Raw genomic sequence first — 17,998 nt, forward strand, 5'->3', positions numbered from 1 at the left:
ATTCAATTAATTGAATTGAAAAATTGAATTGAATTGAAAAAAATCAATTGAATGATTTCTAAGGAAATCACATGCGATGTATCCCATTGGTGATTTATAGGATATATCTTTTAACTGCTTCAGGTCGCCATACAAAGTGATCAGTTGCTATTATTTTGTGTTCTCCGATGAAGTGTGTCCGATGCATTGATTTTTGACATCCATATTTAAAGGAATTGTTCCTTCTACTAGTAGTGTTGAGTGTTCCTGAAAAGACTGTTGGTCATACGTGTGAAAATTTTCTTTTAATAATATTTTGAAATATCAGTTCCATTTCCTTAAATATTGAACAAAATGAGGGGCACCTGGGTGGCTCAGTGGGTTAAGCCTCTGCCTTCGGCTCAGGTCATGGTCTCAGGGTCTTGGGATCCAGCCCCGCATCAGGCTCTCTGCTCAGCAGGGAACCTGCTTCCCCCTCTCTCTCTGCCTGCCTCTCTACCTACTTATGATCTTTCTCTCTCTCTCTGTCAAATACATAAATAAAATCCTTAAAAAAATAAACAAATATTGAACAAAATGATAGCCTAGGACTTTGGTTTGGAATCCAGTTTTGCCCCTCAGTCAGAAACATTCTTGCATGATTTATCCTCATTATATGAAATTCACTGTAATTCATTTCACGTTGTAACCCATTGGTATCAATTTCTGTAAGGATATTTAGGGCAGAAATATAAAAGTTCTTGAATAATCTGAAGTTGTTGAATTTTTGTGTGTTTGTTTGTAGAAAATTACGGAAAAATGTCAATGGTGATGGGAGCCGAGAAAATGGAAATAACTCCTCTGATAAAGTCAGAGGAGTAGAAACTTTGGAGTCTATTCCCTTTATTGGCGGTTTTTGGGAGACTCTCTTTGGGAACAGGTGAGAAAGTGTCACACTGGAATGTTTATTTGATTTTATGTTCACATCAGTGTTAACCTAGTATGTAATCTAAGTAGGAGAACACAGTGTAAGCATATTATAATTGTGTGAGCGTTAACGGTTCTAGAAGGATTCCATATGTCTTCCTCCATATGTCTCCACTGTCTGTCAGGTTCCCCATAAGTCCAGGATTCTACCATAAAAATTTCATTGTATTTAATCTTTAATGACATTTTAGATCACAAGTTTACGGAAATATAAATACTTAGGGTAAATATTTTAAACCATATTGGCTGACATCTTGAGGGAAAAAAGAACTTTAAAAAGATCAGGTATTTTTCAGTGTGAAAGCTGATACCTCCTTAGAAATGGGATGCAGGAAGCTGGTGTTGATGGGCTGTAGGTCACAAAGGGAAATGGATCCAAGACAAATTCTATCTCCTTCCACGATTTTACAGTGTCATGGCAACACTTGTATGACTTGAAGAAATACTTATTTGGTCATCTGTTAATGATTATGACTCAAAAATAAAGTGCTCTTGCTGCTCCTTTTTTGAAGATGAGGTACACATTTCCCCCTCCTTTCCAAAAGTAGAGTGTTCCTATGAAGCCTTTCGCAGGCCGAAATGGAATAAAGCAAAGAAGCAACTACCATGAATTTATATGGAAGAGTTTTTGAGTCTTCTCAGACCCAAACAATAGCCTCTCTTAGGCTTTTCTGATACCTTAGGTTGCATCTTGCTAAGGGATGCATGAAAGTAGTGGAAACAAAGCACAGATGCTCGCAGATATAGTTCAAAGCCATGGTGGCTGGATGCTGAGAGGCTGAGTGTAGCTCCCGGGGCAGGAGCTCAGAGGGGCCAAACTTGCTGCTGCCGGGCATGTGGCTTCTGTCACGACTTGCTGCAAAACAAGTGCTGATTGCTGGTTGCACTTTGCACCTTCTCTTGTGAAAGCAAAAATCCTCTTCAGAGTTCTTCTGGTTAGCCAACACTGGTCCTAATGTGGGTCTCTCAGAAAAGCAAATTTTTGATTTGCTTTTGCGAACTTTTGAAAGGTGGGGGATGCCTGTATATATTCACATACTTTTCTCAAGATAGGTTATACTCTTTAGTTGGGGTTCTTTGTGCTCAACGTTGTGTGCCCTACTGGGCATCCCTGTTTTTTGGTGATTTTACTCTCTAATCAGGAAGATAAGAGGGTGATGCAGTCATAGCAATGTAAATATCTTAAGTGGTTACCTGCTGACTAAAGGCCATGCTATTCAGCAGACGGAGTGATTATTCAGGGGGGAAGTAGTCAGCAGGAGTCATGAAGTCAAGAATTGCTGGTCTTTGAGGGACAGGAGAGGGAAGACATTTCTTCGAGTGACACAAACAGGTGATGTGAGGTAGGCATTGGCACCCTGTCTGAGAGGGTGAAGGGAAGACTGAACCTACTTCCTTGCAAAACAGAAAAGAAGAGGCTTACTCTCAATTAACTGTGGTGCCTCTTTGGAGACTAGAGATACCTCTATTCTGGCTTCCTACACCCTTAGGCAAGCCAGAAGCCTGAAAAATGGGGTTTCTGAATTTTCTTGATTTCCAGAATAATACACAGTTGACCCTTGAGTGCAGGGGCTAGGGATGACTGTTGACTGGAAGCCTTAGTAATAGTATGTGAATAGTTGATAAACACATTTTGTGTGTTATATGTATGATATACCGTATTCTTACAATAAAGTGAGCTAGAGGGAAAGGAATGTGATTGAGAAAATCATCAGGAAGAGGAAATACATCTATGACACTATATGGTATTTTTTTTTAAAAGATCCATGAATAAGTGGAACCTGCAGTTCAAACCCATGTTGTTCAAGGATCAACTTGAATTCTTCAAATGCAAATGATTTCATGAAAGATACTACTTTCAGAAAACAAGCCAGTAACTTTTTTTTTCTTTTTTAAAATTAGGAGTAAAAGAGTAAAACTAATCAGTAACAAAGGGACTGAAACGGACAATGACTCAAGTTGTCTGCATCCTATCATTAAGAAGAGACAGTGTCGACCAGAGATTAAAATGTGGCAAACAAGAGAGAAAGCAAAATTTTCAGATGGGGAAAAGTGCCACAGGGTAAGAGTTAGATGATTATATATAAACATATATTTATATATAACAAAATCTTTCCTTTCCTGTGTAAAATTTGGCTATTCTAAGACTCTGCTAGAGATGTCAAGTAGATACTAATAGGTTTGTGTTTGTGTAATTTGTCTTAACAAATAAGTGAAATGTGAAGCCACAGGACACAAAAAGGAGAGTAACGCACAAGGACTGTAGTTTATTCTTTTAATTTCTGGAACGAGAGTGTGTTATTTCATCAGCTGCTGACCCAGCCTCAGTAGTGGGCTGGGAGGTTTCATCAACAGATCCATGGAGAGGCCCCTGGCTGTATGCCAGAGATGCAGTGATGATATGAGAGGGGTTTGGGAGACTATTTTCTAGGTGTAGCCGAGATGGTCTAGCTCTGAAACTACCCTTCCATTGCATCGTCTTGAAATATGTTCTCATTTGTTAGACGGTGGCATGTAGTATAGCTAATATTCTTGAGCCATTACTGCAACTAGGCACTATCCTGAGTGCTTTATACATAGTAAGTCAGCTCATTGTTCTCACAGCTCTGTGAGATAGGTGCTTTTATTACCGTCACTTTTCAGATGAGGAAGTGGAGCCTCAGGTTAGTGACTTGACTCCAGTTACACGCTAGTGAGGAGAAGGGCCGTGCCCCAGACACAAGCCTGTGCTTCTATCCTCTACGTAATATGTCCTTGAGCCTGTTTAGTTTCAAGAGGGTTCACTATTTTTCTTTACTGAGACCAGAGTAATATATAGGCTTGTTCACTTTTGGCTTACTTTCATCATCTCTTAGTTTTTATGTGTCTTTTTTTGTTTTCGCATGTGCGGCTTACTGGAGTATTTTGGGCTGTCCCCTGGGAAGAAATTGCTGTTCTCTTTGTAGGAGGCTTTCAGGCGACTGGGGAACGGGATTTCGGATGATCTGTCCAGTGAGGAGGATGGTGAAGCCCGGACACAGATGATGATGCTACGTAGGAGTGTGGAAGGGGCCTCAAGTGACAACGGCTGTGAAGTGAAGAATAGAAAATCCATACTTACCAGGCACCTCAACACTCAGGTAATTTTGAGTTTGTAAAAGTATCGGCATCGACTCCCACATCACTGAATAGTCACAGGATGTTGGACATGTTTTCCTTTTGTTGGTTGGCTTCATTTTTGTCAGGTAAAGAAAAGCACTCCCAAGTGGTGTCACACGGCTCGGGATTCGGATAGTCTGGTGGAATCAGAATTTGAATCGGCAGCCTTCAGTCAGGTAAGGTAGACTTCTGACAGGTCACTGTTCCAGGCCTAGTCCCCAGTGTCATAACTTTATCCATTGCTTTTTTTATTGGTTGTCCTAAATAGTGCTTCTGTCTGCCTGGCCTCCCCCACCACCACCTATCTGTCTACCTGTCTGGCAGCTTTCTTGTGGCCGTTCACCCCCAAAAAGCAAAGGAGCTATTTCACTTTGACTCTAATCTCAAAAGCATCCTAGATGAGATGAGGCTCAGTAAGGGCTTGCTCAGTCCCCAGAGGACGAGAAGTCTCCCTTATATTGACTTGGAATGTGGGCCTTATTCTCAAGCCTCATTCCTGTCTTCCACCGCTGAGAGGTGGGAGCAGCAAATCTCACTATGCAGCTCATGGGCGTATTGTCCTTTTGGAAGGTTACCATTCAGAGGTGAGTGGGGTAGATGGTGGGAGTGTGAGTTTTGCTTCGATTGACAAGGCTGTCCAGGTTGTGGAAAAACTTGCATATTTATGTTTGTCCTGCAGGAGAGCCGCACTATGCCCTCTTTTATCGGTCTGACTGTCCTTTCCATGTTTGGCCAGGTCCCCGGGATGTGACTAGATCTGCAGTCACACTCACGTTATTTAGAGTAGGGGACACTTTGGGTATGTCAGTAGGCGTGGCCACACTCATACCCAGGGTAGATCCTCGGGATATGCATGTAGAGGTCACTGTCATCCCAGGGAACATGAGTGGAACCATCTCATGACTGGGTGAAAACTTCTCAGAGGGTGTCCTTTTAAAGTCCTGCTTGTTAGAGAGTCACTGGAGTTCGACGTTGACATATTAAAATGTATTATTACGTGAAGCCTTGTGGGGGTCAACTTAAGAAAGCTTGCCAGCCATCACCACAGATAACTTGTTTGACTTTTATTTCAGATAAATGATTGCTTTTAAAAATGAATGAAAAAAAATATAGTTTTGGTTTTCTGTTTTCCTTGAAAGGGCTCGAGGTCGGGCATGAGTGGTGGCTCCCGAAGCCTCCACATGTCAAGAAGAGACTCAGAGAGCACCCGCCATGACTCGGAGACTGAGGATATGCTATGGGATGACCTGCTGCATGGCCCAGAGTGTCGATCATCTGTCACCAGTGACAGTGAGGGGGCCCATGTGAATACCCTCCACTCAGGGACCAAACGTGACCCCAAAGAAGATGTTTTTCAGCAGGTCTGTAAAGGTGATGGTAATAATAGGTAATACTCACTGTACTTATAGGCCAGGTACCATATTAGCCCATTGACTTTACCATAGTCGTATACGGTAGATACTATTATTATCTCTAATTTAGAGATGAGGAAATTGAGCATAGTCTGTAAGTGAAGATATTGGTATTAGAACTCAGGGCAGGGGGAGTACTCTGAAGTTGCCCTAACCTAAGTTTTTCTTCCTAATACTTTTTCTCATTATTTTCCTTAGAATGATCCTTAGTTTTCATTTTATGTGAGCGGGGTTGTTTGGTCAATCAACCTCATATTTTCGCAGACATCACAGTGTTATATATGAATTACTAAGAAATGGCATTGCATGCTTCTCTAATAATGTATAAACCAAGTGATGCTTTTAATTTTAGGTTTTATATTAATATCACAAAATCAGATAGCCTGAAATTAAAGATTCCTTAGAAGGTATTTGAACCTTCCAATCAATGTAGGAATTCTCAAGTGGTAATAATAGTTCCCACTTCTTGGGGCTATTGTGATAGATCTAACGAAGTAATAGGAGGGCACTTAGCACAATGTCTGGCAAACAGTGAGCACCTGATAAATGTTAGCATTGTTATTAGTATCCCCATCAGATGATCAGTGGCCTCTGCTTAAATACGTCTAGAGCCGGAGTGATTGTTACTTCATGAGAGAGCTTTTTCCACTGCTGGATAGATTGAATGGTTTGAAGTGGTTCTCAAATCAGCATTCCAGATGTTTGGAGCAATGTCATCATTTCTTCTGCTTTGGTTGTTGTCCTTTAGGCTATATATTTCCACAGTGATTTATAAATACTGGGTGGTGGATATTCATTTGTTGAATTAGTGAATTTTCTTGATTCTAGGATACCATTGACTTAGGTGACACATTTTCATGAAAAAAGTCTTGCGTCATTAGATGTATACAATTCTTAAAGACTAACCAGAAACAACATATACTTTTTCATTAAAGCTTTAAGCCTTTTTTCTTTCAATTTTGCCATCAAAGCTTGAATCTAAAGATTCTTTACATTTCGTCTGATGATTCATCTACATTACACTGGCCCTAGGAATAACATAATTAGTAATATAGTAATATATAGTAACCATTACATAGCATCCTGATGATCTTGACGTCCTTTGCACTTTTGGGATTTTCAGTATAATTTTAAGGCATATGTAAGGTAACATGAAACTCACCATATCAAAAGAATTCATCATTTCCCATTTCCCCTACCTAACCCTGTTCTTTTATTTACCATATTTTTGAATGCTACCACTAATCACCAAAGGCAGAAACCTGGGAAACCCCACCTTCTCCAGCATGTTTCTAATCGGTCCTCACATCCTCTTAACTCCACTGAATAATATCTCTCTGTCTACTTGTGTCTCCCCTGCTTGGGGCTGTCTGGATCATTAACAGCTTCTGTGGGCTCGCTCCCTTCGTCTGCTCTTCCATTCTGCAGCCGCGAGCATGTCATTCCCCTTAAAATCCTTTAACTGCTATTTCCCCCATTGGGGTTATTTGCTTCCGTTTCTTTATTCGCTCCAATACAGTCTCATCTCTGATCATTCCTCCCCCAGCTCTCACGTGCTCTACTTTACCACAGTTGAACTTCTTTCAGGGCCGTACCGATCCCCATGTGCCTCTGGCTTATTTGCCTAGAACGCACTTTTCTCTGATACTGTTCCTTCAGCTCACTCCTTTTTCTTTTTCAGGTCTTGGCTTGAATGATCCTTCCTTAGGAAGCCTTTCTCATTTGCTCCTGAAGCCCTCTTTCCTTCCCTTGTCATGCCGTGCAGTAATTTTATTTAATTATGTCTCCCATCAGTCTGTAATCTCCTTGATGTCAAGGACAGTGTCTGTCTTGTTCTCCATTGTATCTGGGGCGCATGTTACGTAGTTGGCGCTTCATACATTTTTTTTGGCATCACCAATGAATAAATCAATACATGCTCATCAGCATTGTACTGAGCATTGTAGCAGAAAAAGGAGAAATACACCATGTGATTTTTTTTTTTTTTTAGAAATTTATATTTTAGCTTGAGGACAAGATGATTATAGGGGAAATAAATAGAGGACATTAGGAAAGTAGCATATAATTACATGCTAATTTGTCTGATATAGACTCTAAGGGTCTTTAATTTCAGGGAAGGGCAGATTAGTGAGACTTATGCCAATGAGCTGACCATGGCGAAATGGGACTTGAGTTGGTACTTGAAGAATAAGAACTTACATAGCAGAAGGAAATGGCACCTTTTTTTTTTTTTTTTTTTTAAATCTTGAGCTTTCTCCTCTTGAGTTTTCTATGCTTTTCCGTGTCCTGATTAGGCCAGAGAAAGGCTTAACTCCTCAGTCATTCATGTAACATATAAGACTTATTAGCAGCTCCCCTACGTAACTTCCTGTTGTCTCCGGTACGGTCTCACTGCTCTAGAAATACTTTTCTCCTTAGCATGCCATGAGTAAACCAAGCTTAGGCTCACTTCCAGACCTTTAGATGGGGAAGCCACCTTGAAGACCATGGAATTCTACTTCCCATCATCACAGAAGACATTTAGTCTCACTCCAGGTCAGAAATTGGGTTACTGAAGAAAAAGGGACCAGAAGATGAGCATCACGGATGCGGCTGTGGGCATGATGAGCTCTGGGAAGGAGAGAATGGAATGATGAGGTCCAACACTGGTGAAAGTGGCCTGAGAACTGAACGGTGGGGAGAAAAATCCAACAGAGGAAAGAAAGAAGGGTGGATGGAAAGAGTTTTTTCTTTTTTTCTTTTAGAACCACTTATTCTGGCTTCAGAACTCAAGTCCTGCCTCTGATCGAGTTAGTGCAATAATCTGGGAAGGGAATGAGTGCAAAAAGATGGATATGTCTGTGTTGGAAATAAGTGGCATCATCATGAGCAGGGTAAGATTTCATGAGTTTTTCAAACCTTTCAGAAAACCTGTTTTGATCAGCTATTTCTTAGGCTCTATTCAGTGACCAAAGTACTGACTCTGCTTTTGAAACACAAATATATATTTTTTTCATGTTATAGTTAGAATCTTTACTTGGGTATATTTTTGGATCTGTTACAGTGTTCTCCGTGAACATAATCATTATTCAGGTATTCGTCTGCAAATATTCTTTATCTCATTTAAGCCTGATTTTTAATGAAATCAAAGAGTGATAAATCATCTTTATTTGTACTTCTTTTGGCTATAAAACAGGTAGTTTTTAATAATCTAAGTAGTACTTGGTAAATACTGCTTTGTAACTCCATTTAACTGTGTAATAATTTGGACATTTTAAATTAATTCCCAGGTGAATGCATATCAGCAAGGAGTAGGTTATCAGATGCTGGGAAATGTTGTCACCATTGGATTAGCATTTTTTCCTTTTTTACATCGACTTTTCCGTGACAAGAGCATTGACCAGCTAAAGTCCATTTCAGCTGAGGAGATCATGACTCTTTTTTGTGGGGCACCACCTGTTACACCTATCATTATTTTGTCTATGATTAATTTTTTTGAACGATTGTGTCTTACTTGGATTTTTTTTTTCATGATGTGTGTGGCAGAGAGAACGTATAAACAGGTCAGTAGAGAATTAAGTAAAATTTCTTGCCTCTGCTTTTGCATATACTATTTCATTGAGTTGATTTTGTTTTCTTGATTTGTTCTCTCTCCAAAAGTTAATGAGGGCAATGAAGGATTGATAAATGGGCTTTTGGTATTTGTGGGTTTAATAATCGTGATATCGGTTATTCACAATTGACATGTTGTAATCTGGCATTTCGCTGAGCTCATGTGTAGGAGTAAGTGGCTTAGGCAGGGACTCAGCCTGGCTGACTGCATAGCACCTGTACCTCAGTGTGCCTCTGTGCCCGTTTGCCCATGACATGTGTAGTTATCCTCAAAGTCAAAATGTTTCTGTGAAAAACGATCAAGTGAGAAATAGATTTGTTGAATTTCTATAAGAATTTGGAATTGAGGACTTGATATATTGGTGTTATGTGCAAAAAAACATGATTGAAATTAAATTTCCACGAATGGAAATTTAATTTGGCACTAACCCAGAATTCTGTAAACATTTGTGTTTGTGAAGCTGGGGATTCACAAAGGTCTGCCAAGAATATTCCTTGAAAATGTCAGGAGTGTACCATGTTATGGAGACACAGATTACAATGGAATGTGGTTTGGAAGCAACAGGGTCATGAGCTATTGATGATCTAAGTGATCAATTTCATCCTTTATTATTTTTTATATATGGGAAATATTGCTTACAATTATATAAATACGTACACAGAGACACATTTGTACCTTTTACTCTATGATTTTTTTAAAACCCCTTCTAGAGATTTTTATTTGCAAAACTCTTCAGCCATATTACCTCTGCCAGGAAAGCTCGGAAATACGAAATACCTCATTTCAGACTTAAAAAAGTGGAGAACATTAAGATATGGTTATCACTGCGTTCCTTTCTAAAGGTGAGTTTCACCTGACTAACCATAGAGTGTATGCAAGAACATGCAGGGAGTCCGCTCATGGAAGTTGCCAGCAGCAGATCATCAGTGGGCGGTGGAGTTAGTCGTGTGTACTGGGCAGATTGTATCAGTGGCCAACAGACATGCCGGACACCAAGCTGGAAGTGATCTGTCTGCTGCGCTGCTAGAAGTATCTAAAGAAGAGCTTAGAAAGGGAAAAGGCAAAATAAATTCCTAGGGCAGAATCATAAATTGAAAGTTGCATCTTTTTCTGACTTTTTGGAAAATATTCCAGCTGAAAATACATCAGTGAATCACTCATACTCTTAATTTGGAACAGCAATGAATTTCAGCGGTTCAAGTGAAACATGTCCAAAATGTGTTAAAATCCTATGCCAGAAACTTCTTATAAACATTTATTCTCACATTCATGTAGTAAAATTCAGAATGTGAATGGCGCGAGAGCCACTGCTGTCTCTAACTATAATCCTAACCTATGTGTCTCACTCCACAGAGACGGGGTCCGCAGCGTTCAGTTGACGTGGTTGTATCTTCAGTCTTCTTGCTGACACTTTCAATTGCTTTCATTTGCTGTGCCCAGGTAAGAGTTTTATATTTGTTTTAATGAAGAATGGAAATTCTAATAAGATTCACTGTCTATTCTAGACATGTGTGTGTGTGTGTGATGAAAATTTGTTTCTTAAGAGCAAGGCACCAGCATGGTTGTGTTGAAATATCTATTTTTTTTTTTTTTTTTGAAAGATTTTATTTATTTATTTGACAGACAGAGAAATCACAAGTAGGCAGAGAGGCAGGCAGAGAGAGAGGAGGAAACAGGCTTCCCGCTGAGCAGAGAGCCTGATGTGGGGCTCGATCCCAGGACCCCGGGATCACGACCTGAGCCGAATGCAGAGGCTTTTAACCCACTGAGCCACCCAGGCGCCCCGAAATATCTATTTTTTTAAAAAAATTTAATCTAAATTTCTTTTGCTATTTTGAATACTTGTTAATTTTCCTTACTTTTGAAATGAGAATAAAGTAATTCTGAGTGCTTTAAAACTCTAAGATCACTCTAATTTTAGTTGGCAATTTTTGATTGGTGATAAAACTATCATGCCATGAGGGTTACAGAATAGTGGTTTTTCTGACTCCATCTTTCCTTCCACACGTTTGTTAGTTGTCACTCTATGGTTGACCTTTCCTTTGTTTCTTCTTCATTTCCTTCCTTCCTTCCTTCCATTATGGAGTCATACATTCTGATTTTTATTGAATAGATTGTAATCTATTACTGTATTTCTTTTGATGACTAAATTGTCCCAGATTTGGCCAGTGGGAGACCCTTGAAGCTCCCTCCTGTATCCTTTCAACAGGTCCCTGTATCTTTTTTTGGGGTGTGGGGGTGGACCTCTCTGTTTTCTTCATTACAAGAAGTTACAGGCTTAGCTTGTATTGTTCCGTTTATTCGGTTTTAACTTAATTCTACTGTGGTCAGAGAACATATTCTGAATGTTTTCACTCCTTTGAAATTGGAGAGGCTTGCTTTATTATTTGACATATGTTCAGTTTTATTAAATCCCCATCAGCACTTTGAAAGAACTTGTATTCTGTTGTTTGGGTGAGCAGCATTCTCTCTATGTAAATTAGTCCAACTTTATTTGTTGTGTTACCTGCATCTCCAACATCCTTAATCATGGTTTTGGTCTTCTTCTGTCAGCCATTGCCAGAGGTGTGTTCAAGTCTACTGTGATGGTGAATTTCTCTTTTATTCCTTTTATTTCTGTCAATTTTCACTTTGTATATTTTCAAGCTGGCTTTTATAACCTTCATAAGTATTCTTTTTCTCAACCCAAGACCACATGGTGCATTTAGTTATCTTGTCTCTTTAGTCTTCTTTAACCTGGAAAAGTGTCAAGCTGTTCTTTATCTTTCATGATCTTACGTCTCTGAATCTAATGTTTCTTAACTTAAAGTCTACTCTGATATTAACTACACCAGCTGTCTTTTTGTTAGTTTTTGCATGTTATCTTTGCCCACCCTTTCATTTATTTTGTCTTCATATTTGAGTCATGTTTCCTGTAATCAACATATCCTTTTTCTTTTTTCTTTTTTTTTTTTTGGTTGCTTATGTCTTAATCCAGCTTCACAATCTTAGTGTTTTGGATTGTCTAGCTCATTATTTAATGTAATTACTGTGTATAAAATACTATTTAGTTCTTATTTGGTCTGCTTACTAATTTTTCTTTTTCTTTCCTTTCTTGCCATCTTTTATTAATCTAATATTTTATAGTATTCCATTTAATCCTCTCTGTTAACTTGTTATATGTTCTTTTACTACTACTGACCTCAGAGATTACAATGTACATCCTTAGTTTATAATAATCTAATAAATTATTAATTTCTGCTCACTTGATAATGCTAGGACCTTAGAACACTTTATCTTATTTACCCATTCACACATTAGTAGTGTCCTTCATTTAAATTTTACATATATTTTAAACCCACAAGATTATTATTTGTAGTCTATTATTCATTTATATTTACCTACATATTTACCCTTTTCATTAGTTCTTGCATTTCTGGTTTATTCTGGGATTATTTTTCTCCTGTTTGAATAATTGGCTTGGTGATGAATTCTGTTTTTGTTTGTTTGAAAATGTCTTTTATCACTTTCATGTTTAAAGGATGTTTTTGTTGAGAATACATTTCTAGGTTGCCAGTTGCTTTCAGTACCGTTAAGATTCTGTTGTCTTCTGATTTGCATGTTTTATCCTGAGAAGTTAACTGTTAGTCTTATTGCTGCTCTTTTGAAAGTGATGTCCTTTTTCTCTGGCTGTTTTTTTTTTTTAAATTTTTAATTTTTAAAATTAACATACAATGTATTATAAGCCCCAGGGGTACAGGTCTGTGAATTGCCAAGTTTACACACTTCATAGCACATACCTTCTCCAATGTCCATAACCCCACCACCCTATTCCTACCCTCCTCCCCCTGGCATCTCTGGCTGGTTTTAAGAGTTTTTTCTTTGTGTTTGGTTTTATAGCCATTTAGCTATGGTTTGTGTGTTATCTATTGCTATAAACCAACCACCCTGGTGAAGAGGTGGGTCTAGGTTGCTATAGTTGTTACTTTCATCCCCTGGTTACAGCCAGGAGTGAACACTTGACCCAGACTAAGCTAAATGTATCCCTCTTTTGAAAACTAGAATTGAAAAGCTGAGATATCTGTGGTGGACTTTGGAGAAGGAAGGGCTGTAGGGGGTCAGTGGGGCCAGTAGGGTGCTATGATAAGCCAAAGCTGGACCAAGTCAAAGTCAGGGGTGCAGTAAACGAGGTTCTTGCAAGGCAACTGAATTAGCTAGGAGGAGTGGTGATGAGAGCCCAGAGGCCCTCGAGGAAGAGAGATGGAGAAGGGAGCTGCTCTGGCACCTCCTGGCTTTCCGAAGGCCAGCATTTGGTTTCAGTGAGGGTTCTTTGTATATTTTTCAATCAGTCCCATTTTACCTTGGGCTGACTTGAGTAAATTTTGAAACCACCAAAGACTTTTACAGAAAACTTGACACATAACAGGCATTTGCTAACTGGTAGCTTCTGTTGCTGCTCTTGTTATTCATGTCCTCAAATGGAGTAAAGAATTGATCCTCAGGATTTTCTAGTCATACTAATAGGATGGGCCACATGTTTTAGGAAGCCCTACTGGTCAGATAAATGCAAATTTAATACTTTGAAAAATGGTCACCATATAATCACGAGTGGGCATACTAGTGGTTAAAAGGCTGGAAATGTGTTTGTCTTACTTCACTTGTGTATGTTTTCCTCTTTTGCTGTCTTTCATGCAAAGGAAAAAATCAGGGAACTTAAAGAAATAGCAATTAGTTAAAAAGATAATGCTTTATATGAGTATTAACTCTTCTGCTGTGAGTATAAAATATTGGTAACTTCTAAATCTTTTTAAATTGCTAGGGTAAAGGAGGGGAACCATAGATTTGGAGACAAATGAAAAACTTAACTTTTTTTGGTCTTTTGTATAGGTACTCCAAGGGCATAAAACTTTCCTGAATGATGCTTATAATTGGGAATTTTTGATCTGGGAAACAGCTTTACTACTTTTCTTGCTGCGTCTTGCTTCACTGGGGTCTGAAACCAATAAGAAATACAGCAATGTTTCAATATTACTTACTGAGCAGGTATTGGTTGGTCCTTGTCGACTTGGTGCTGTGGTTAGAGATGGTGTAATAAAATCTGTGCAGAAGATTCAGGGTTGAGTTTAGATTTAGCACTTTCTAGCTGTGTGAACTTACAAGTCACTCTGCTACTATATAAATGTTTCCTCCTCGTGAAATGAGGGTAATAATCTTCTCCATCTGTTCCCAGAATTGTAAGAATTAAGATCTTATGGATTGAAAATATTTTGTATGTTATAAAGCTATCTTTATTGGTGGTAATGGAGCATGTTTTTAATGGCATATTCCACATCAAATATTAGATCTTTATAGTACTTGTCATTTAAGCATGTTTAATAAGCTCCTTGAATTTCTTCTCTATCAGCTGTAGAATACATTCAGTGTTTGGAAAATGCTTGCTCTTTAGTATGTGACTGGATTTTAAGACTGGGAAATGTTTCTTATAAATACAGAGTAGTATAAAGGGGTTTTGTTTGTTTAATTTTGATTTCATGTTTATCCATAAGTTATAAATAAAAGCATTTGGTATCATTAGATTTTCTTTTTTTGCCTTAGAATTATAGTGGGGAATATTTCCTAGCAGAGAAAAGATAAGGAAATATAGCAAGTGAAAAGCAGCAGCTATCTTCTTATATCTCATTTGTGTTTCCCAAGGATGTTAGTTTATGTGGGAGACACCAAAAAGAGTAAGACAGAGCTTTTGAACTGAAGGAATTCATATATTAATTGTTGTGTTATAATTAGTATTACACTTTTTGTTTATATATATATTATATATATATATATACAAATATTGTATATATATATACAAATATATATATATATATTATATATATATATTTTTAATTCCACTAAATAGCTTTTCTTTGCCAGATGTGACTGACTGGGGTGGGGTGTAGGGCATGTGACATATGTATTCTGTAGAAATAACTGCAGGAATTTCAAAATGTATTTTATTTGAGTATATTACTCTCAAATCTGCCAGACTTAATGCGGTATGTATATATCTTTTTCTGTGACATTTGCCTTAATATCTCCTTTTTCCCTTAGATTAATTTATATCTTAAAATGGAGAAAAAGCCGAATAAGAAAGAACAGCTTACTCTAGTAAATAATGTATTAAAGCTGTCTACCAAGTTATTGAAAGTAAGTAATATCCCATGATACACTTTTACTAGCACTTAAATCAATGCTTTACTTACTGGAGGAGACCGTAGGAACAGGTAGATGTCGGGATGTGTACATTCAAAAAAAACCAACTTGAGGGGCACCTGGGTGGCTCAGTGGGTTAAAGCCTCTGTCTTCGGCTCAGGTCATGATCCCAGGGTTCTGGGATCGAGCCCCGCATCGGGCTCTCTGCACATCAGGGAACCTGCTTCCCCCCCTCTCTCTCTGCCTGCCTCTCTGCCTACTTGTGAGCTCTGTCTGTCAAATAAATAAATAAAATCTTTAAGAAAAAAAAAATACCAACTTGATAGTTTGGGGTTAATGACTACGTAGAAAAAAATTTCTCATCTCATTACCCAGGTTCAGGTGATTGCTGACATCTGTCACATTTTTCAAATGAACATTTCTTAAAAATCACAAATAACATACCACGCAAACCCACATTTAATCATGTAGCTAGTGGAAAAGTAGATGAGAGTCCATTAGAGATTTTTTGAATGCAGGTATTGAACATGAAGGAAAGATGGCCTGACGCAGTCATCCCCACCCAAGACCTAAAACACAGCCCAGAAATCAGGGCGACCATCGAGAGGCCATGGATCTCATCTCCGTTCTTTCATGTTTTTATAGGAGTTGGACACACCATTTAGACTCTATGGACTGACAATGAATCCCTTAATCTACAATATCACACGAGTCGTTATCCTTTCTGCTGTCTCAGGTGTTATAAGTGATCTTCTAGGATTTAATATAAGAGTAAGTGAGACCAGTACTCTGTAGCATCTGCTTAGTCTTAAAAATGAACAAATATAATAATCCTTGCTTTTCATCCTGTGTGTGTGTGTGTGTGTGAGAGAGAGAGAGAGAGAGAGAGAGAGAAAGAGAGATTGGAATAAGAACTCTTGAGGTAAAATAGACATTTTGATGGTGGTGCACAGGCTTCTTAGCTTAGGTTTCCTCATTTGACACAAGTAAAATAGACTGTGCTCTTGAATAGAACACAAAGTCAAGTTTGAATCTCATGTCAGTCTACTAGCATGGGCTGCGGGATGGCTGTCCTCTCATCTAGGGTTGTACACAGTGGCAGAATGAATGAAAACCCAAGACTCATGAACTGCAGTGTGTCATTTTTGACCCTGAGAATTGTTCATGTTTCTCTATGGTGTTCTGTGGTTGCTATTGTTCTTCTTATGTAAAGGGTTCTTGGTTCATTATCACGAAAGTGGACTTGTAAACCCCAACTGTTAACCTTCAAACTAACCAATTTCGGTGATTTTGTTTTCTTAGCTGTGGAAAATTAAGTCATAAGCTGAGCCATGTGCCTGGACTCTCCCCTTGCTGGCATCAGTACTGGCCCATTAAGGAAGGAGAGGACTTGCAGAAACCATGAGACACCTACCTGCTTGTTCACACACAGAGGCGCCCTCTGCTCTGCCTAATCTTACGAATGGTGTTTTCAGAGGAACAAATCCTTTTCCAGCGTGGCGCACATGCCAAAAATTGTATTTTCATGGTTTTCAAACATTATGAATAGTCAGATCGTGCGTTATGGTAAGAAGGACAACTTTCTAAGTTAGGAAATTGATTTTGGGCATTTCAGAGCTGTGACACTTATATTTACTGCAAGTAGTCTTTTGGGTTACTATGGTAGATGCCCGACGCATGCAAAAAATATCTTCTCTTGGAAATGGCAAATTCAGTACTTTTCTATTAAGTCTATACAATTGAAGATTTCTTTTCTCTAACAAAGAGATATCAAATTTAAACTATTTTAGGTTGAACCCAAATAAAGAATTTTCTTGGAGAATTTCAGTTTCTAGGCTTTTTTTTATTGCTGTTGCAGAAAAAAAAAAAACAAAAAACCTTTTAACCTGCGAGTTTCTGTTAACTGTGGAGAAAATTTTAATTCACTTACAGTTTTGATGTTAATCCCAATAACTGCATAGTTTTTGGGGAAAGAGACATGAATATAATGTGCCATGTAATTCAGCCAGAGATGTGTTAAGTGTATGTGTACTCATTCATGTCCGTCATACAACATGGTTTCCACAGAAATTCTCTGAGCTGTTGCCTATCACAGTGCTAAGTAAGGCATGGGTAGTTCGTTGGACAACTCAAGATACCTAACCCTCAGTTTAGTTTCAGGTCCTTAGTGTCTATACTCAGCTAAGTTATGCTTTTGATGATTTGGGTTCTCTCATCATCATTCCCTGTTACACACACATGCATATACATATGGGTTTTTTTTGTTTTTTGTTTTCTTTTTTTTTTTAAGATTTTATTTATTTATTTGTCAGAGAGAGTGAGCACAGGCAGACAGAGAGGCAGGCAGAGCATATACATATGTTAATGAAAACTCTCGTAGCCTACATGCAATTCTTGCTCTTTAAGCTCTCTGCTTTGAAGAATCTCTTGATGCAAATTGAAAGTCTGAACATTTTAATGATAAGATTGTATGAATTTTTATTTTACCTTATTTTATTGAAATAGAATTAACCTACAGTGTTATTTATTTTTAGGCATACAATATGATGTTTCAACAATTCTATACTCTAGTCAGTGCTCATCACATGATAAGTGTACTTTTATTCCCCTTCATTTTGTGAATTCTTAGAAGGAAATAATTTTGAAACTTAGGTATTACACATAAAGTATGTACCCACACAAAATCAGTGTATCAATTATATTTATCCTAATGTGCAGAAAGATTTCTGAAGTTTAAAGA

At 38.2% G+C, this 17,998-nt stretch overlaps 1 protein-coding gene across 3 annotated transcripts in view; it reads left to right on the top strand.

Moving 5' to 3' along the window:
• Positions 1-17,116, top strand: part of PHTF1 (putative homeodomain transcription factor 1) — a gene marked incomplete at its 3' end in the record, with an annotated part of 43,792 nt that extends 26,676 nt beyond the window's left edge. For 2 of the 3 annotated variants that reach the window (XM_080802745.1, XM_080802746.1), the window contains 13 exons: positions 764-898; positions 2,848-3,007; positions 3,891-4,064; positions 4,170-4,259; positions 5,223-5,444; positions 8,240-8,368; positions 8,765-9,037; positions 9,798-9,929; positions 10,441-10,527; positions 13,954-14,109; positions 15,157-15,252; positions 15,904-16,029; positions 16,561-17,116. In XM_080802745.1, coding sequence (XP_080658871.1) covers positions 764-898; positions 2,848-3,007; positions 3,891-4,064; positions 4,170-4,259; positions 5,223-5,444; positions 8,240-8,368; positions 8,765-9,037; positions 9,798-9,929; positions 10,441-10,527; positions 13,954-14,109; positions 15,157-15,252; positions 15,904-16,029; positions 16,561-16,581 — 1,801 coding nt within the window. Of the gene's footprint in view, positions 1-763; positions 899-2,847; positions 3,008-3,890; positions 4,065-4,169; positions 4,260-5,222; positions 5,445-8,239; positions 8,369-8,764; positions 9,038-9,797; positions 9,930-10,440; positions 10,528-13,953; positions 14,110-15,156; positions 15,253-15,903; positions 16,054-16,560 lie in introns of those variants that run through there. The other variant, XM_080802744.1, reaches the window with a different exon arrangement.
• Positions 17,117-17,998: the final 882 nt, after the last annotated feature.

This window comes from Martes martes (assembly GCF_963455335.1).
Source record: "Martes martes genome assembly, chromosome: 4".
In the NCBI taxonomy this organism is placed as follows: domain Eukaryota; kingdom Metazoa; phylum Chordata; class Mammalia; order Carnivora; family Mustelidae; genus Martes; species Martes martes.